At 36.5% G+C, this 21,306-nt stretch overlaps 1 protein-coding gene across 4 annotated transcripts; it reads left to right on the top strand.

Annotated features, from left to right (window-relative positions):
* Window positions 1-444: 444 nt before the first annotated feature.
* Window positions 445-12,579, top strand: LOC139690018 (casein kinase II subunit beta-like). Of its 4 annotated transcripts, none has more exons than XM_071587209.1 (6): window positions 445-929; window positions 3,992-4,108; window positions 5,059-5,240; window positions 5,350-5,541; window positions 7,859-8,048; window positions 12,083-12,579. In XM_071587209.1, exons 3-6 carry the CDS (start codon window positions 5,066-5,068, stop codon window positions 12,189-12,191), a joined length of 666 nt encoding a protein of 221 aa, XP_071443310.1. In that variant the 5' UTR covers window positions 445-929; window positions 3,992-4,108; window positions 5,059-5,065; the 3' UTR covers window positions 12,192-12,579. The 4 variants fall into 4 exon arrangements, with proteins under 4 accessions (XP_071443310.1, XP_071443318.1, XP_071443325.1 ...); XM_071587224.1 differs by lacking the exon at window positions 3,992-4,108 and having other exon boundaries at window positions 450-740; window positions 846-929; XM_071587217.1 differs by lacking the exon at window positions 3,992-4,108 and having other exon boundaries at window positions 449-929; window positions 5,062-5,240.
* Window positions 12,580-21,306: the final 8,727 nt, after the last annotated feature.

The following is a 21,306-nucleotide window of genomic DNA, read 5'->3' as shown; positions in this document are numbered from 1 at the left end:
GATTTCTCGGAAACTAATGTGATAGTGGCTACTATGGTATCCGTCTTGACTCTCTTGCAGTGCACTTATTTTATTCGAAGAAATTTAATATTTTTATGTTTCATGTGTTTTCAATGTTCTTCATAATCGCGCGATGGGTTTATCCTCCATTTTTGTTTTATTTGTTGGGAGTGAAGGCAACTGGTTTATTTCGCTGAGTTGCCAGACTGTATATCTTCTTACTTTCGGTGTCTTTCCGCGAAAGGAGTGAACTCTGACATTGTGGTGCCTTAACACGATCTATTTCGAATAGTTTTACAGCTGTTTTTGCACAATTTAGCCTATATTCTACCTCCCATCGTTCAAATCGATTTTTTCATAAAGAAATGCTGTATGAGGTTCCGTTTTTGTGGCCGAATGATTTGATGACAAGTAATATCGAAAACGAGGCCGTAATTATTGAGAATACACTTGGCAACGACGCTTAACTTTTGCGCTCTGCCATTGGAGGAAAGGGAACAAGTTAAGTTGAAAATCGACATCAAACCTACACCAGAGAGTAGCAAGGGTGACTTTTGACAGATTTGTTGAAAGTATATTGAAAACGGTATTGAATATATTGCCAGTTGTGTGCCATTCCATCTGCACCTAGGGGAAATATTTTTTCGTCCACTTCTTGAATAATTTCACGGCACACAGCTAGGATATTTTACGTGTCTTAGTTCTTAAGACGTTTATGTAAAATTGCCTTTTGTGGGCAGGTAGGGATTACTTAGAGATATTCCGCGAAGATAAGCTGTGAATCGCTCGTATCATTCAGAACTTCAGTTGTGGATGTTTATGTTTTTTTGCTCATATTCTACTAGGCAGAAAGGAAGCTGAGGAAATAGCCGGTTAGCAGACGCAAACTTATTGTTTTCATCCATTGAAGATTCTAGTGTGAAGTTAAGGTGAGAAATTTTTGCGCATATTTAAGTTATCATGAAATATGTTCACATGCATTCATATTCAACGAGAGTGAACATGATTTATTTCTCGAAATACTTGTTACGCATTACTGGAATACGATATACCTACCGATCTTTTAACTGGTGAAGTTGAAATGTTTGCTAGTGGATAAAATGTTGCTATATCTTGAGCTATTATATTTTTTATTGGATTGGAAAGAATTGAATATTAACCCTTTTATTGAAATATTGTGCTAGTATCTGATTCGAAATGTTCAGTATCTTAATTGTTGTCATAACTTTCGCGCTGTTTTCCAAATGTTAATATATTTACGTGAGTCAATGTATATATTGTATTTATAATTATAATTCATATGGTTTATTAAAATGGGTTTATGCGCTTAAATAAATCAATTATTATTATCATTGTTTTGGCTCATCTTGGGGGAAAAAATCTTATTATGAACAAAAAGTCTTAGTTATCCTCAGAAGTTACTAAAAAAATGACGTTATTGTTTGATATTGGTCGAGGGGATCGAAAATGTATGGTAGCTTATATACTGATATCCCACCCCAATGGGGCCCTGGCATTGGACCCTATAGTAAGTGCCTCTTCAAATTAGAGCCCTATTTTTCTCCCTTCATTCATCCAACCTGCCCATCCTATTCATTCCACTTCCTTGTTTGCCTAAGAGTCATCCTCATCATAGTCTTAAATATTTTATTACCAATCAAAATGCTCTGCATCCACCCTTCCTGGCTTCTGATTTCCCCCAAAATCACCTCTCCTTAACCCATGTTTCAAAAGTTTTTAATCCATGCATGTTGGTTTGCTTCACGGGAAATATTTCCTGGACATATAAAACACTCCATATCAAATCTTGAGCTGGGCCTTTCATAGCATTTTAAATTTGTCTCGATCATCAATTCCCTCCTTGTTAAAGCTTATCAACGTAATGTAATTGTTTTTCATATATCTCTACTATTTAGACCATCTTGGTCCGGAACACTTCCAAGATAGCCAAACTGTTCCACCTGATCTAGTTTATAAACCCCTAATTTAATATTAATCTTTTAATTGGCTTTTCTCTTTCTCGAAAACCACTTAAACTTTGTTTTGTTTACATTTATTCTCATCCCATATTTATCGCCCTGAATTTGCAATGTGCTCAGCAATACTTGTAAATCCTTCTTAGACTGGCAAACAAAAGCATCATCAAAGCTAAATGGTTAATGAATTCCCCACTGGCTTTCATTCTTACTTCCAGTTCTTCCAATGCTTCTTTTACCATTCCCTCTTCATGGATGTTGAAAAGCACAAGTGATAATGGGCATCCCTTTTCCTAATACTGTGGGCACTTGCTTAACAAGTAACTCTCATAGCAAGCAAAAACACCTTTCAAAAATGACTCACTGAATGAGCAACTCTTCATGTGAAGAGGAGGGGGAGCATTTCCGGAAAGAGCACCTACTGCTTGAATTTATGTTCAGTACTCGTTCAGCTAGCATATTAGTGTTGATAATCATTACCTATTTTTACAAAGTTTTGTTCTGACATATTATTGCTGATTTTTCTGTGCAAAATTTAATAATATTTTGTGCATAGTTTTAAAAATGTCCCCAAAGAAAAAGCCCCCAGAAGACAGCCATAAGATAATAGAAATAACCATAGAAATGAAAAGTAAAATCAAAGAGAATTAGGTATAAGCATCGCTGATCTAGCTTGCATATTCAATTAGTGTACAGCGATTTGAACTATTGTCAAGGAGATAAATGCTTCAAAGGGTGTGACAATAGTATTTACACAAAGGTTATATATTTTCAATGATCCTGAAAGTTTGCTTCTCATATGAATAAAATGGAAACCATGTCCATGATGCGGACTATAGCCCCGCCCACTAGTGGCGCCAGTTGCCTGAGGCCCAATGAGCCGTCTGTGCTTGGCGGATCATCGAGCTGTGCGTATGTCACCAGTTATGTTAGTTGCTGTTGTTCTTGTTTTTACTGTTTGTCGAAAATGGAAATTGACGAAATCACGGAGCAACAAATCAACATCAAGTTTTTTGGTGAAATGCAGTGGAAGTTATCAAGAAATTACTGAAATGTTGACAACTGTTTACGGTGATAATGCTCTGAAGAAAACATCCATTTTCAAGTGGAATAAGCATTTTAAAGTTTTAAAGATAGCCGGCAAGACACATCGGATGATGCAAGGCGGAACACCTTCAATCACCTGTGTTGACGACAGCATTGATCATGTGTGGTCCCTTGTCCTAACAGTTCGTTGAAAAGCTGTCCGAATGATAGTTGATGGACTGAATTTAGGAAAATCAACAGTGCACACTATTTTAACCGAACATGATAGATGGATCCTTTACCATGACAATGCACCTGCACATTCAGCATTTATTGTTTGCAAGTTTCTAGCAAAAAATTCAATCACTATCCTTGATCATCCTTCTTATTCGCCAGATCTCACCCCCTGTGACTTTTTCCTATTCTCAAATGCAAAAATGTGATGGGGGGCCATCACTGGGAAGATGTGGTCCTAATAAACCAAGAAATGATGAGAAAACTAAAAAGCCTAACTGCCGAGGACTTCCCAAGGGTGCTTTAAACAGTGAAAAAGAAGATTGAACAAGTGCATAGCAACAAACAGAGAGTACTTTCAAGGGGACCAAATTGATGTAGACTAAATTTTGTAAAATAAAGTTTTAGTTGCCTCAGTTCGCGTATTTATTGGACAGAGTAGTATAATGGGTGTAGGGTACCATTTTCACAGAGCCCAAGGCTAGTAGTATGCAAATTATAAGAATTTGTAAATTATAGTAGTATTGAGAAATAGTTCCCCGGTCAGGTATTTTGCTGTATGCTTCTAAGGTGAGATTAATCTGCTTGAAGAGTCTATGGAATGTTTCTTTGGTTCTTAATAATTTTCTAAGACCAATACCTTAAAAATGGCATGAAGTATTTATCAGTCATATTTTTTCACCTAAATTAGGTTGTAAATTTGCTGTGTATTGCAATAACATAGATATTTATAAAAGCATGTTTTTACCATGCAGGATATCAGTCATAAGAAAATAATAGAGGTAGCTAGCCAAGTTTTCAAGTACAAAATACATCCACCTTCTAAAGGCCTTGATATAAGACTGAGAGCTTTCTTCTATTAATAATCCAAGGTAACATTCTTCATTTATTGTCTTGGCATTTAGTTTTGAATTTTGATCAAGTTAGAATATTTTGACACCGTGAAATTCTTTTATCTCCATATAATTAAATCACTGTGGATAACCTTCAATTAGTGAAAACCTTGATGTTGTCTTAGTTCATGTAGTTGTTCTCACCACGAAATAATATTTACAACAATGGTTGCAGGAAATTTGTCGCAAAGTTTACTTGTATCCCCTGAAATCAATAGCAGGCAGATGATGGTAGCACTTTTCCTCTTGATAAAATATATTTTACGACTGGGTTTTGATGTAATGCATTAAAACCCGGTCATAAAATAAATTTTATCAAGTGGAAAAGTGCTACAATCAGTTATTCATTATGTTCGACTTCCATCACATCATGCCTGAAGCTGCTCAATTTGTTGATAGCAGGCTTTTGATTAAATAGAAATGGCCCCGAGGAAAGTTATAGTAATGCTTATAGTGACTTTTGCGTGGATACCTTAACTAAAATCCTATATAATATCCAACTCAGGAATATGTCATTCAGAGAGAAAGGCAGGAAAGATACTATGCACAGCATATAATATTATATAAAAGTATTTCAGACAAATTAAATAAATATAAACTCATATAATGCTACAATAATACCTGAATAGGGAAGAATTGAGGTAATAAGTAACTTAACTAGCCATTGCTTTCCTAAATGAAGATTGGTATAATAGTAATTTATGCCTTCAGTGACTATGTGATGTCTTAGGAAAATATTTTTATTTGGTCACCTATTCACTCTCAAGCTGAATTCATTATCTTACACAACTGTAATGTTTTTAGGATTGAGGTTGATTAAAATTAGAAATATTCACTGTCTCAATTATTGCATCAATTGTCTTCATTGTGTTATATTTTGATTATTTTACATTGTGGTTGGTGATGTATTTTCCCATATTTTAATATAGCAGCAACATGAGTAGCTCAGAAGAAGTTTCATGGATTTCTTGGTTCTGTGGGCTTAGAGGAAATGAATTTTTTTGTGAAGTGGATGAAGATTATATCCAAGATAAGTTTAATCTTACTGGATTGAATGAACAAGTACCACATTACAGGCAAGCAGTAGATATGATTCTTGATTTTGAGCCAGGTATGTCAGCTATGAATTCCATCTTATTCGTAGTTGATGAAGTTATTATAGCTGCCTATCAGTAAGTTTTGTATTGATTTAATGTTAATTATTGATGTCTTATCCTAAGATGATGAACTGGATGATAATCCTGCCCAGCCTGATATGACTGAACAAGCAGCTGAGTTGCTTTATGGTCTTATACATGCACGGTATATTCTCACCACTCGAGGAATAGGACAAATGATTGAAAAATATCAAAACGGAGAATTTGGACACTGTCCTCGGGTATATTGTGAAAGTCAGCCTTTTCTTCCAATTGGTAAGATGGATGGTATAACATATAAATACCATTACTAAAAGCTTGATTTGAATTCTATCCCTGTACTGTATTGTAGTTAATACATTATCTTTATAACATACTGTGTCATGGTATTATTGCATGAACAAATATTGCATTTAGTTTATTAACCACCAATTGAAATCTCTCTAATTTGACATGATAAAATTGGGATCATAAGCAGTGACAAGGAATGGTAACAGTGAGTGGTTGATTCTATTCTGAAAGTCTTCAATTCCAGGTCAAGAATCAGAAATTTGACATGAGTACTTCAACGGTTGAAGATTGATTTTAATTCTGGGATGCATTCTTATTCTACCTAGGGTTCTCACTGGGGGTAATGTCTTCTGATTCTTAACATTCATGCAACAATAAAAATGGAATACCCCCAGTGATGGACCCTGGAGAGTAAGAATTCAAATTGATTTTCAACTCCCTCCCTAAAATACTTCCCTTATCCCACCTTAGAATTGAATACTGAGAATGGAATCGACCCATCATCAGTAATTATATGAAAGCATACTTTTATATATCAATTGCTGATACCATAGCAATCCCCCTTAAATGCCCTTGTGGCAACTTGTGGAGTTGTAAATATAGATGTACTATTTCTTTCACCATATCCCGAGTTGTCATAAATCAAGGAATGAATATGGTCTCTTATAATAATTTAAAGATTGGAGTTCAATATAATGTCCTCATATTTTTTATTTAGAAATGCATGTTGTAGAAAAATGATTGAGCGCTGCTGAGCTCCTTGAAAGAAATTATCACATTACAAGAGTTGGGTTGAATAATGAGAAGTTTCTTGGAATTACAGTTATAAAGGCAAGCTTTGTTTTTTATTTAGCAAAATTTGAAGACTGTATAGAATTTGACTCTTATGATAAATTTTTCATATCTTGTACAATACTTTTGATTGCATAAAATGTTTTCAATGTAGTGCATGTGCAAAAAATCTTCTAACAGCCATTAAACTTCTCTATATTGAAAGAAGTTGTTAGGATGACTAAACTGTAAGCAGCAATATTTTATTTTTATCTATACAATTATTTTTTAATATGATATTGTGTAATTTTCCTTATGAACAATTGTGACCCTGGTGTTAGTAAGAATTATATTAAAATTTGTGACCCAATAAGTATGTAACTAGAGCATAAAATGATTTAACATTTGGTTGTAAAATCATTTTATGATATCTTTGATACTTTGTGATAGTGGATATTATTATATATGAAGGTAGTTTTGAGTAATCCATCCAAAGTGAGAGAGGGGACTGGTATGTTTTGATTTTATTTTCAGGAGTATCATCTCTTGAAGGAACACCATGTTTCAGGCTGTTACTCTGTATTTAGCATTCATTTAATTTGAAAAATTCCAGTGATTTCCAAAAAAGGATGAAAGAGAATTTCACGTGTTGTTAAGACTATATTTCATGGAAGGCCAACCACCTAAGAAGACTTTAAGAGAAGCTTGTAAAAACATAATGGTAAATCTGCACCGTTGATTAGAATGGTGTATAAGTGGTTCCAAAATTATATGTGGTCATATGAGCACAATTAATGGAAAATGTTTTATTCAAAGGAGGAGGTTATTATGGAAAAAAGCCGATGTGGCATAGTTGGAACATTCCCATTATTTGGGAGGGATCAACAAACTGGAGATGCATGGCACAAAATGTTTAAGCCTTAGAGGAGACTGTGTTGAACATAAAAATGTGTTATTATTATTAGTAGTAGAAGTCTATAATTTAAGGTAGGTTTTGGATGGACACAGACTGAACATGTCTACATTCCTTAGATTTGTCTAACAAGACACAACCTGACACCCAACACTACATTAAAATTTTTCAATTCTTCCCTCCCCTTCATTCCATCCAATGTAACCACCTTTTTACTCATCCTAACTAGTCTGCTTAAACTTCTTAAGTTAAGTTGCTGAGTTAATATAATACTCTTAAGTCCTGCTTGATGTTCCTCTTTCTTTTTCTTCTAACCTCCATCACAGTCTTCAACTTTTGCATTTTAATTTAATCTACTGGTTCTTATCTCAAGGACTGGTACAGCCAAACCAACTCTTTATTGTTATATACTTGTTATTATTGATATGGAAAGAAAAAATGTGCTGTTGTTTAAATATTTTATATATTTTTTCTCCTTCATTCCAACGGACATGCTTTTTAATTTTTTCAACTTTGCTTTTTGAAAGGGCTTATTTCAATTAAGGGTAATTGTTTCTTATCCTATTACGTAAATGATTTTCCTAATTTAATTTTATAAAAATGACACCTCTTTTTCAGGACTCTCAGATGTTCCTGGTGAAGCTATGGTGAAATCTTATTGTTCCAAGTGCATGGATGTATATACACCAAAGTCTTCCCGTCATCACCATACAGATGGTGCATATTTTGGTACTGGTTTCCCCCATATGCTCTTCATGGTTCATCCGGAATACCGACCAAAGCGACCAAGCAATCAATTTGTGGCACGGTAGGATGATTTCTCTTTGTTTCCCATTCTTCTCCAGTAGTGTAGATAGATAGATAGAGGTCTTTATTTGGGCAATATTGAGAAAGTAAAGAAAAACTGCAATACCAGCATTTTGAGCACATGTGGCAGATATTAGCATTTATCTTCAGGTTTTATGTATTATTCTTAGACAAGGATCGTTAAATCTTCGATGCGGAACATATGGTGGAGAAATATGTGATGAAGCAAGCTGATTGGTATTGATTGAAGGCTTTTGGAGTATCGTTTTTCTTGGTCCATACGATTCCCTCCAGTACTTATCAGGTCAAAATTAATCAAAAAATACATGGATCAGATGTAAAGATCAAATTATTTTTATGTTAACGCTTAATATGAAGAAAATTGAATTGTTATGACTTCATTGCTTACTGCTGACTGAAAACTGTGATATTATCTACATATACTATACATTATAATAATGGCAACCATAATGTATGCCTGATAAGAGGGTGGTGAAATAAGTCCTTAGAAACAAGTAGAGAAAGCCATTTTTTTGGGCAATTTTTTTTTTATTTTTCAACATAATCTCCTTTCCACTCTATACATTTGTCTAAGCGTTTTTCCAATTTTTTTAAGCCATCTAAAAAGTAGGATTTTGGAAGCTCCTCAAAATAGGCATTTGTTTGATCGATTACTTCCTCGTTAGACGTAAACCTTGGTCTGCCAAGCCATTTCTTAACCCTCTTAGTGCGACGGGCCGATATATCGCTTTCGTATCCCTGGTGAAAAGTGCGGCGGGCCGATATATCGGCTCTTGCATAGGCTATTGTTTCAATCGCTGTAACTTATGGTTTTTTCTTTAATAATTTATGGTTTTTGTGCTTTCGATAGGTTGAATTCCATAGAATTACGTAACTAATTTTTTAATTTTTTATTAGCAATTTTCAATGCTTTTCAAAAAGTATAATTCTTACTATAATTTTTCATTCAGTTTTGTACATGTCGGGAAGCTCAGCCTAATTGTTTGCTCGTTTTTTTTTCTGAGTGGTCTTTCCACTATGAAAAGCCACTGAAAGGCTACTAATCTGTTTTCATCTGTAATCTCTTGAATGTGTTGTGGTGTCATGGTGTTGATATATATAGCTGCTTATTCAGACTTTGTTGAGACAATGGAAATGAGAACACTACTTTGTAATCATTTTGGTTTCTCTTGCCGTCCATCCTATCTAATCAATTGCACCCTGTGTAGTGGATTACATTGTCAGCAGTTCCCTGTGAGTTAGAACTTGGTTTTTTTTCTGCCTTTAGATTGTAAGCACATTGCTGCGGTCTCAAGGAATGGGGAAAAGTCCAAATTTGACTCAGTGAGAACAGCCTTTTCAACAAAATCGAACTATGCAGAGGCTGACAAAAAAATTTGCAATTCACTGGTTTTTCTTTATTTATTCATAATATTTTCTGCATGTCTTTTTCATTCTTTATTATATTTAAATATCGTAGTTTAATTGAAAAATGTTTTTAAAAAAATATTAGTATTGTGTCAAAAAATCGAAATATAATTGCTAAAAAAATATTCTTCAAATTTTTGATACTGTAATAATTACATTTATTTTTCAGATGATGTAAATGTATTACATCATTATTAACTGCAATATTATATTTTAAAATAAAAAAACTGCATATGGATATCTAAACAAATAACTTCATGTTTTTTTTTCTAAGGTGATACATTTTCTTAAATTACCCTTCGCACTTCTCACTAGTACCCCTGAAATCCCCGCCGCACTAAGAGGGTTAAAGTCTGGATATAAGAAATAGTCACTGGGGGCCAAATCTGGTGAATGCGATGGATGTTGTAATAATTGGAACTTTAATTCCATAATTTTGGCCATCGCAACTGCGCAGGTGTGCATTGGTGAATTGTCTTGATGAAAGAGAATCTTTTTCTTTTTCAGATGAGAATGCTTTTCCTTGATTTCTTTGCTCAGCCGTTTCACTAATGACGCATAATACTCTCCTGTTATCGTTGTTCCCTTTTTCAAGCAATCAATGCAGATGATTCCGTGAGCATCCCAAAAGACAGTTGCCATAACCGACCGTTGCCGACTTGACCATCGTCACCTTCTTTGGAGCCTGTTCACCTTCAAAAATCCACTGTTTTGGCTGTTGCTTTGTCTCTGGAGTGTGGTGTTGTATCCACGTTTCATCTACAGTTATATATCAATGCAGAAACTCATCAGGGTTGCGCCGGAAAAGTGCCAAAACAACCTCAGAGTTGACCACGCAATTGCGTTTATTCTCTGCTGTGAGTAAACGCGGCACCCATCTTGCCGAGATTTTTTCATGCCCAATTTTTCATGCAAAATTGAAGCTACTCTACCTTGTGATAGGCCTATGGCTTCTACTATTTCGCGCCCTTTCAGTCATCGATCACTTAAAATCATATCGTGGATATTGTCTATCATTTCAGGGGTAGACACTTCGACAGGGCATCTGGATCTGCATTCATCTTTTGTGGATGTGCAACCACGTTTAAACTCATTCACCCAATTGTAAACAGTTGCTAACAAAGGAGATGTGCCATAAACTTCGTCCAACTCAGCTTTGATTTCTTTTGGCGTCAACCCTTTCTAATGCAAGTGTTTAATCACTGCTCGAAACTCATTTTTATAGAAAAATTGAAGTTATTTACTTCAATCGATGACAACAATGAAACTATTTGATAGATGCAGCAGAAACTTTAACAGCTGAATAGTTAGGAGTGTTATTCAATGGAGAAAATTTATTTTCGATGCTACGAGCACCATCTATTGGATTTTCTAAGAGCTTATTGTACCACCCTTGTACAAGAAACAATATGTAATTGTAAGTATATTTCCAGTGAAATGGCTTGTGCTTATGGATTAAGATTATATTGGTGTACCCCCAGCCCATTAGACCCAGGCTAATTTTATAGTGCATTTTGAAGCAAAAAAAGTGCATCTCACGGGACAGGAATTACCATATGCATATGAAGGTAGATGGAAATGATGAAATGGATGTAAACGATGAAAAACTAAATTTTCAGCATGCTGTAGTAGGAGACGGAGGGGAATGTTGGGATAGCTCAGGAGGAGGCAGGAGAGATGGATGGAGAGAATTTTGATTGATGTTTGAATGTCGCAGACTATGATAGGTTTTAATAGATAAAGTAAGGGGTAGAAATAGGATATGCTTTTTGAATAGAATGAACGGCTCAAGGAAGTATGCAGAATTTAATGGCAACTCATTGCAGTGTCATGTGTCTGGTAGTGTTTTGGAGTAAGATGCAATGGAAATGTATTATTGTACCATTTTAGTCTGTGTCCATTCAGAACCAGCCTTAACCATTAGAATGCGAGTAATAATATTAATAATTTGAAATATGAACAAAATTTGATTGGCTTGTTCCAGTTAGGCTAAAATCTCCTTACTACATGTTGAAGCAAATCCTAAAAGCAGCAATCAAAAGACACATTTTTATCAAGTAAGAGCAAACATTTTTTTAGTCCATATAAATGAAGCTTTTGCAGAACAGCGCACAATTACCTCACTCAAAATCATTATTACCATTATGTGCATTTAGATTTAGATCAGAATGGCAATGAAACTGTGGCATAAGTAGACAAAAATATGGACATGAATATTTATGCATATAGTAATTGAGAAACATACATTTACATTAAAATTATTGGCAAAATAATGCCTATTGACCTCTTTTAGTAATATTTTCCATGTTGTAATGTAAATTTACATGACCAAATGAGTTAAGCGTATATATTGTAAGGGCTCTAAAGGAAATTTTTAGTTATAAATCTGTTTTTTCAATTCATTTCACATTTATTTGGTAATTGTTGCATAATATTGTGTTCTTGTAATGTTGCATGTACTCAGAAAATGATTAAAAGGATATTAGGTTATAATTATTTTTATTGGCTGCCTATTCTTTTATAATTAGCAATGAGGATATTGAAGATTCTATTGGTTGGGCATTAATTTATTTAATAAATAAATTTAATATGCTGCTTTTCTTTCAGTTTGTATGGATTCAAGATTCATCCACTGGCCTACCAACTACAGCATCAGGCTGCAATCAACTTTAAAGCCCCATTAAGAGTTGTTGGCTATAACAATGGGAAACGTTGAGTTTGAGTGTTAAGCACAATCATATTATCACTACCACATGAATCAAAACCTTAAGGAATACCCAAATGATTTTGATGCAGTGTTGTGGAAAATGGAACTCTGAAAATAATTTTGTGTAAGGTGTTCGACTGTTTGTTATCTTGTCAATTTTTTAACTCCGTACAAGTTCTGCAGTGAATGCCTATAATTGTGAGTCTTCTTCCTGAAGTTTTTTGACATATTGTGGGCTGGTTGTTGGCTCTCAGTGTTGGAGAGGATGGATGATTTGAAAATGATTGAGAGGTTTTGTTTGCTCCATTCTGGACATTCTTCTAGTTTACTTTATTGTTACTATTTCCTGAAACTTCTCCAGGAAAATTGAAAATCATAATAAAAGACATTTTTCAGTCCATTATATTTTTGTAAATTCTCTTTCCATAATGGTACATCTGCAATTTTATCATGCACCTTTAGTAATATGCACAGTCTGCCACTGTACAACTTTTCCAATTATATTTCCGATGAAAAGGGAAGCAAAATATTTCTTGCATGTGTTTCATAATTTTCTTCCCACAATCTAATTCTCACATTGGAATCTCTGACTGAATTCAGAACATTCTTCAAAAAATTATTTGCAATCTGTCTCTATTAAAATGGATACTGGCATACTTTTCCCAAATATTGTTATCTGCCAGGATATCTTTTAAATTGTTGTTAGTATGACTGGTGCTACTTTCCAATCACTCATAATTGTATTTAACACATTTTTACATTTAGTTTTTAATTTACACAATGAAAATTGTGTTATTGATAATGGGAAATAAGTCACCCTACTGAATTTGGTATGTAAAAGTTTATTCACTAGCTGGTCCTGGCACTGAATATAGACCATGAAATGACCACCTCACCAGCATTAATTTTTTTTAGACATAATGTTAACATTCTTTGTAACCCACAGTTTATAGCCTTGTTTTACAGGTACTTAAGGCCTCCCAATTGGTTAAATTATTTTACCTGTGAACTCAATTTTACCCTAGCTGAAGTATATACTGTTCACCACCCTAAAATTCTCCTTTGGGTAATGCTACAGCCTGATGTAAAGACTATGTCACATAAATACCCTAAATCATGCACCATAGACTTGGAATATCAGCAAATACTACCTTGATCAAAAAGTTCCCGGAATAACCACCGTGTGGCGCTCCCATCGTTCCGATTTGAGTTCTGTTTTTTTTGTTAAATTGGTACATCTGTTGTTGATATTCCCTTTAAATCTTAGTGTCATAACTTGACATTTGCAAAAGTTACGTAGCCAAGAGTACATCTATCTCTGTGTGTGTTGGCGATTTTTTACAATTTCAGAAATGGATTTAAATTTGCAACAACGAACTTGTATTAAATTTTGCGTAAAAAACGGATTTAGTGGCACACGGACGTTGGAAATGTTGGAAAAGTGTTTCGGCAACGATTCTCTAAAAAAAACGGTCGTTTACCAGTGGCACGAGCGGTTCAGAAGTGGTCGTGAGTCAATCGAAGATGATGAATGCAGTGGCAGACCATCGACATCGAAAGTCGGTGAAAAAATTGATAAAGTAAAAGAAATGTTGGTCAATAACCGCAAATTAACCATCAGAGAAATAGCGGAGGACTTGAACATTGCCTATGGATCCGCCCAAGACATTGTGGTTAATGATTTGGGTTTCCGTCGTGTAGCAGCAAAGTTGGTGCCAAAAGACCTCAATTTCATGCAAAAAAGAGACCGTGTTGACGTCGCAAAAGACATGATTTGCGAGGCTGAATCCGATCCCACATTCATCAAAAGGATCATTACTGGAGACGAGACGTGGGTTTATGAGTACGACACGCAATCCAGACATCAGGCAAGTGAATGGCGTTCACCAAATGAGCCGAGACCAAAAAAACCACGTCGTTTTCAGTCAAAAAAGAAGGCAATGCTGACGGTTTTCATGGATTACAACGGTGTAGTGCATCATGAATTTTTGCCAGAAGGCCAGACAGTAAACAAAGAGTATTATTTGGGCGTTATGAGACGTTTGCGTGAAGCAATTCGCCGAAAGAGACCAGAAATGTGGGCAGAAAACTCGTGGATTTTGCACCATGATAACGCACCGTCGCACAGTGCTATCATTATTCGTAATTTTTTGACGAAAAATGCAACAAATACCATCCAACAGCCACCGAATTCACCTGATTTGGCTCCCTGTGACTTCTTTCTGTTCAATCGAGTTAAAAAACCATTACGGGGAACGCGTTTTAGCAGCCGAGAGGAAGTAATGGAAAAATCGCAGGAAGCACTGATGGACATACCGAAAACCGAATATAAAAAATGTTTCGAGGATTGGATCAAGCGCTGGCATAAGTGTGTTGCAGTCGATGGGGATTACTTTGAAGGGGACAATATAGATTTAGATGAATAAACTTGTATTTTTAATTTTCTGAATAAATTCCGGGAAATTTTTGATCAAGGTAGTATTTGGAACCTTCTTTGGATCTAACCTCAACTTCATCCCTGTGTATGAAGTTGAATAAAAGTCAAATTAGCATGTGCTTGGGCAATTTTCCTGTTCCATCACTGAGTCCTGAGGGCAAATATCAGTAGCTTGTGCAGTGTTGGCACAGTGGAAGCCCTGGGAAAGTATGAGATTGTTTTGATGGAAGTATCCTTTGATAATCTAATGTCTGCATTGTGAAACTCTGTTTGTCTTAAACCAGTGGAGGGAAGCATGTTGGACCATAAACAAAAAAAAACTTCAAGTAATAATAATAATTTTTATTTGTCCAGAGACTGCATCATACAAAAAATTGTACACATAGTATAGGACACGTCAATATATACAATAATACACAATGTAATACATATACCTATTCTAAGTTTCATGTTCCATGAAATTCCTAATAGAATAGAACAAATTCCTTTGAAGAAAAGCTCTCAATTTCCCTTTAAATAGACAAATGTTTGTGCTGGATTTCAGGTCCTCATTTAGCTTATTAAACATAAGGAGACCCATAGATTTAGGGCCTAGTGCGGTGGTTCTAGTTCTTGCGTAAGTTCGGTGCAGATCATTTTTAGACCTGGTCCGATAGTGGTGAATACCACAATTTGTGTCATACATTGAAAGGTTTACAAAGGTGTACACCAGTAATACATACGAGGGTCATCCGGAAAGTAGTACCCGTTCGTGAAATAAAGACACAAAAGTAAATATTAACAAACATAAAAAATTTTATTTGAAAGAGGATACTTTAAACTACTTCTCAACATAATCTCCAAGCAAATTAAGGCATTTGTCATAACGTGTGACAAGTTTCTGTATTCCTGCTGCATAGTCCTTCGCCGCCAGCTCATTGAGATACGCGAGGGACCCATCTTGCACAAATTTTTGCATAATGCAGATGGTGTTTAACAATTTCATGAACAATTGTTCGAGAAACATTGGGAAAATGCTCACAGATGTCATCAATTGTGACGCGCCGATCGTTCAACACGGATTCAGGAAAACCCGCTCCTGCGAAACCCAATTAGGATTATTTACACATGATTTTCTTTTATCGGGTGAGAGAGGTAGGCAAGTGGATGCCATATTCTTAGATTTTCAAAAGGCATTTGATAAGGTCCCACACGGTAAACTCATTCATAAATTAAAGGTCGCGGGTATAAATAAGGGCGCCATAAGTTGGGTTAAAGATTTTCTTTCGGAGCGGGAACAGAGGGTAGTCCTTGATGGCGCTAGTTCCAACAGCGTTCGAGTCACGTCGGGGGTACCTCAGGGAAGTGTGATCGGGCCGTTGCTTTTCTTGATTTTTGTTAACGATTTGAACCGCGAAGTGAAAAGTAAAATTAGGATGTTCGCGGATGACACGGTGATCTATCGGGAGATATCTGGGGATGAGGATCGTTTTATTCTAGAGCAGGATTTAGGTTGCATTACTAAATGGTGTTCTAACTGGGGATTGACTCTAAATTATAATAAATGTTCAGTGGTAAATTTCTTTAAAAGATCAACGGGATTTGCTTACAAATTAGCTGGAGGTGACCTGGCAGTAGTTGATACGGTAAAATACCTAGGTGTCACATTCACAAAAGACTTAACTTGGGGGACTCACATACGTAAAGTCTGCGGTCAAGCATATAAAAAATTGGGATTCATTAGACGCATTGTCGGCAAAAGTGACTCGAAGGTCAAGGAACGTTGTTACCACGCTCTTGTAAGCCCTCATTTAGAATACGCATGCAGCGTGTGGGATCCGAGTGAAAAAGGTCTCATTCGGGAAATTGAGAAGGTTCAACGCCGGGCAGCCCGTTTTGTAAAAAATTCCTACGATAAAACGCAAAGCGTCACCGAAATGCTCATGGATTTGGGGTGGGAATCATTGGCTGAGAGACGATTCAATGCAAGATTGAAATTATTAAATAAATTTAGATCCGCATGTTTCAGCACCGAGGTCTCGCAAATTATTCGTACTCCTACATACATTGGTCGCTTGGATCATGGATATAAAATTCGGGAAATAGATGCCAGAACTAGCCGACTTAAGGACTCCTTCTTCCCACGGACAATACGGGATAGCAACTGCAGGGTTATAGATAGCAAAAATTCCATTTGCCACCCTCAGCGTCTAAAAAATAATTAGTTGTATTTAAATGCATGCTCTTCCACTAACCTTATGTGTTTTGTTATAATAACACATTCTTCCCGAATGACCTCATTCATGTTCTGTTCATCTGTTTTTAAGTTTCCCTTTCAATCCCTCGTCCCTCTCCGCGGGGGTAAATTCCTGCTACCTGCAACGTTGGGTCGCATTCCCTGCCTTTTAAAGACTCTTTGGGGGCAGAGTGTTTCGTGGTGCATTTTCATGTGGTGTTTCAATTTCTTGCTTGTTGTGTCCTGGCTTCCGTGTTGTAGGATGGCTTTCGTGCTGCATCATGGGGTGCAGTTTTTTAGTTGTTTTGCGGTATATGTGTTTGCATGAGTGTTGGATGAAGGGATTTTTGCATGAGTGTGTGCGCTGCTGTGGGTGTAATTTTCCGTGTTGTTTTTTTGCATGTGGTATTTTTCTTTTTTACGGTTGGTGACCTAACACCCCCCGCCACACGCCCTTGCGGCGGCTTGCGGGGTATTATGTAGATGTAGATGATCGTTCCTCACGAATTCGTCAACTGAGCTCACCAGTTGGTCTGTAATGACAGACGGTCTCCCCGAACGCTCATCGTCGTGTGTGTTCCCCCTCCCCATGTTGAAGTTGCGACACCACCGCCGAACAGACGACTCATCCATTACATTGTCTCCATACACCTCCTTTAATTGGCGATGAATATCACATGGGCGAACATTTCTTGCATTGAGGAATTTAATCACTGCCCTCACTTCACAACTGGCGGCGTTCTCAATTTTTTTAAACATTGTAAACAATCACAGAAACAACACAGGCAATGCTAGTGTCACGCAACTTGGCTCAGAGAAGGCAGACAAGCCACTGAAGCTATCTGACCTCGTCCAGCGGCTACTCGCGTCGTCAGCACTTCATGCGGCACGAACGGGTACTACTTTCCGGATGACCCTCGTAGATATAAATACATGGCAAAGGTAGAATGTTCAATTTATGGAATAATGGACAAGGAGCATTATGCTCTGCTTTGACAATTAGCCGTACGGCTCACTTTTGAATTTTAAATATTGTGTCTGCAAGTGGAGAAGAACCCCAGAAAAGGATACTATATACTATACAGGAGTAGATATTTGCATAATATATTGACATGAGGACATCCATTTTTACGGTAAACCTGATGCTTCTAATAAGGAAGCAAATGGTATTCAGTTTTTTGCCCAGGTGACATATATGCTCCCACCAGGACAACCGCCCATCTAGAACTATTCCTAGGAATTTTGCATGGGGCGCTTGGGGAATTAGTTTTCCACTTGATTCAATTGCAAAAGTGGCCATGTTTTTGTTTGCAAAGTAAAGTAGTTGGGACTTTTCCACATTTAAATTCAGCTGATTCCTGCTACACCATGAGTTCAGATGTTGAACGGTTTGTTTAGCATTGTTTGTTAAACTTTGGACTGTAGAGGCAGTGAGTATGATACTGGTATCGTCTGCAAATAAGAGTGGATCATCCCTTTCGTTGGTTCTTATATTCTCAGGTAGGTCATTAATGTAGAGGAGAAACAGGATAGGACCCAGAACTGAACCCTGTGGGACACCTTGGCATACAACTTTACCAGGAGAGATGAATTTTTTTCCATCATTGAGCAAAACCACGTGCTGCTGACGGCCCTGAAGATATGAGACTAACCAGTCATGTGCATTGCCCCTAATGCCATATTTATGCATTTTTTGCAGTAGTAAATTGTGATTTACTGAGCCAAATGCGTCAGAAAAATCGAAGAACATTCCTACAGATAAAGTTGATTTCATCTGTATGGCCCACATCCATCAGGAACAGCTGAAGGGATGGGGCTCTGATCACATCTACACAATACCCTGCAAGCTACTGCAAGGGCATGTGTTAGGTCACCACCCGTAAAAGAGAACAAAACCACATGCAAAATCAACACATCCATGGAAACCTAAACCCACAGTGGCTTATGCATTCATTCAAAAACCCTTTCTATTAACATGCATGCAAATATATATACTATCAAGAAACAAATAATTGCACCCTAGGATGCCGTAAGAAATTTATCCAATAACATTCAAGGGTTAATTCAAGATGCTTCCTTCCATGATGTCATTATCATTATTATAGGTAATCTAGTGGTTAAGGTAGTTTTTGGATGGACACAACCACCAAATATTTCTTTTGTCTCCCCTAGCAAAACACAATCCAACAACCTACACTTAAACAAACTCCATCTATATTTCCATATACTTCCCTCCCTTCATTACGTCCAACATGCCTATTCTATTCCTGCCTCTTCCTAGTTTTCCTGAAATTCTCCCCTCTCTCACAGTCTTTTACATCTCATTGCCAATCAATATGCTTTACATCCATTTTTCCTGTCTCCTTATGATCTTTCCCAACAGTCCATTCTCCTGCTCCACCATGCCTAGCACCTCATTTGTTTTCACTTCTGTCCAGTTAACCTTCTCGGTTCTTCTCCAAACCCACATTTCAAAAGTCTCCAATCTACTCCTATCATCCTGCTTCAATGGCCATGTTTCTGCACTGCATATAAATATGCTGCATATCAAAGTTTTGACAACCCTTTTCTTAACATCCTTACTCAAAGCCATCAATTTTTTTGATCCGAAACACTTCTGAGATAAGTAAACTGTTCCCAATGCTTTTGTCCTCCTATTTTAATTTTTAAATTAGCCTTTCTCTTTCTGGGATAGCACATAACAATAACAATAGTTTTATCTACATTTACTCTCATCTGATATCTACTGTGCTTTTCCTATGCACTCAGTTGATTATCTGCAATCCTAATTGATTTTATGGATGCCCCACCAACTTTCATCCCCATCTCCTTCTTTCCATTCAGTTCCTACCATGCCTCTTTAATCTTTTTCTTCACATGTATGTTGAACAGGACAGATGATAAAGAAGAGCCTTGCCTTACTCCTCTTCCTAGCACTACCCATCCGACCTTACCATCCCCCACTCTGCAGTCTGAGACATATACAGGTTGTGTTTGAATAGTCTCCCATTCCTCAAATCGACTCCTATTTTCCACAAAATATTCATTAGTTTTCCTCTCTATTAGTGCCTCTCTCTCAAACTCCATGTTCCTCTCTATTAGTGCCCTCATTACTGCAATGGCATCACTCATGCTTCTCCCCTTCCTAAACCCTAATTGATCATCCCTCAAGTAATCATTTACCCTGATCTCCATTCTCTTGTTGATGCTCCTGAGAGCTACTTTAGCTGTGTGCGAAATCAATTCTATCAACCAGCGCTTATTGTTCTATGATGACATTTTGGCCAGAAAAAGCAAGTTTTCTGTTACACAAGCATTGCAATTATTATTCATGTCAGTTACAGATAGAGCAATAATACCTTGATTCATATTTTTTGGCCATTGAATTAGCTTGCTAGGTATAGTTCAGGTCAGCCCATCTTTTTAAAGGAAAAAGCAATCCTGCAGACTGGATCCAAATAGCAATTTTCTTAAGTTCCCAACATGCTTAAAATAGCCATTCCAACTCGTTGGAACTTAGTTATCGCCACTTCTCTTTTGTTTTAACCCATTAAATTAGCTCATTTTACCTTGAGCATTCTAATTTCAAATTAAAGTTAGTACTATATAATAGGGAAACGTCATGTTTCAGTCAGCTGCTTGTCAGTAGCCATTTTCAACTTGCCAATGGACTGTTGCTTTTTTTCCCAAGATTTCTAATTTGTCCAAAATGAAATTATTCTTTATAATCTTTCTATCTCAATGAAATTCCTCTCAACCAATCAAAACTTCTCCAATTTTCTTTCTCAAAGATTTATCTCAAATTACGAGTATCCTCCAGATTTCTGGATGAGCTTTTTCAGTGCTCCCTTAGGCATATTTTCCTCGATACTTCTCCATTTTTCATCAGCCCATTTTTCTTTATTCTATTATAATCGATTACCTCCAATTCATTAAACTTCTCCTCTGCATCCCTCGATGCGAAGGAGAATATACGATCTCCTTGGTGAAGACTATACTTAATGCTCAAACAACCTCTTTCTGCCTTATATTCCTATCTGCCTGGGAAACCATAGGCACCACAGTGATAGTGTGTGGCCCCCTACCCTGATGTTTGAATTTCACACCACCTTGGTCTCAGTTGGGCGATTCTTCCATCACCTATCAGACTGACCTCCGGATTGATAACTGTGTTAATGATTTTTGAAAAATGAAATTTGAAACATTAATAAGCTAATGTAATGATATATAGGTAACATCATTGTGTAAGTCACAATTCATTCCTCAAATCGAAATACTGTACTAGGCAACTTTCCTATGCTCACGAAAACCTCCTATTCAACATCTATAAAAGAGAAGTAGGTGCCTACAAAATACACCGCTAAAAAGAGAAAAATATTAAATCCATTATATAAGCTTGGTGCAAACATTAACATTTGATTTTCCCGTCCAACTCTCTAACGAACAACAAAAGACTATCCACATGCGTTGCC

Source organism: Hetaerina americana, unplaced genomic scaffold (genome assembly GCF_022747635.1).
Source record: "Hetaerina americana unplaced genomic scaffold, ioHetAmer1.1.p SCAF_1, whole genome shotgun sequence".
In the NCBI taxonomy this organism is placed as follows: domain Eukaryota; kingdom Metazoa; phylum Arthropoda; class Insecta; order Odonata; family Calopterygidae; genus Hetaerina; species Hetaerina americana.
The sequence above is the reverse complement of the archived record's forward strand: the minus strand, read 5'-3'. Positions and strand labels throughout refer to the sequence as shown.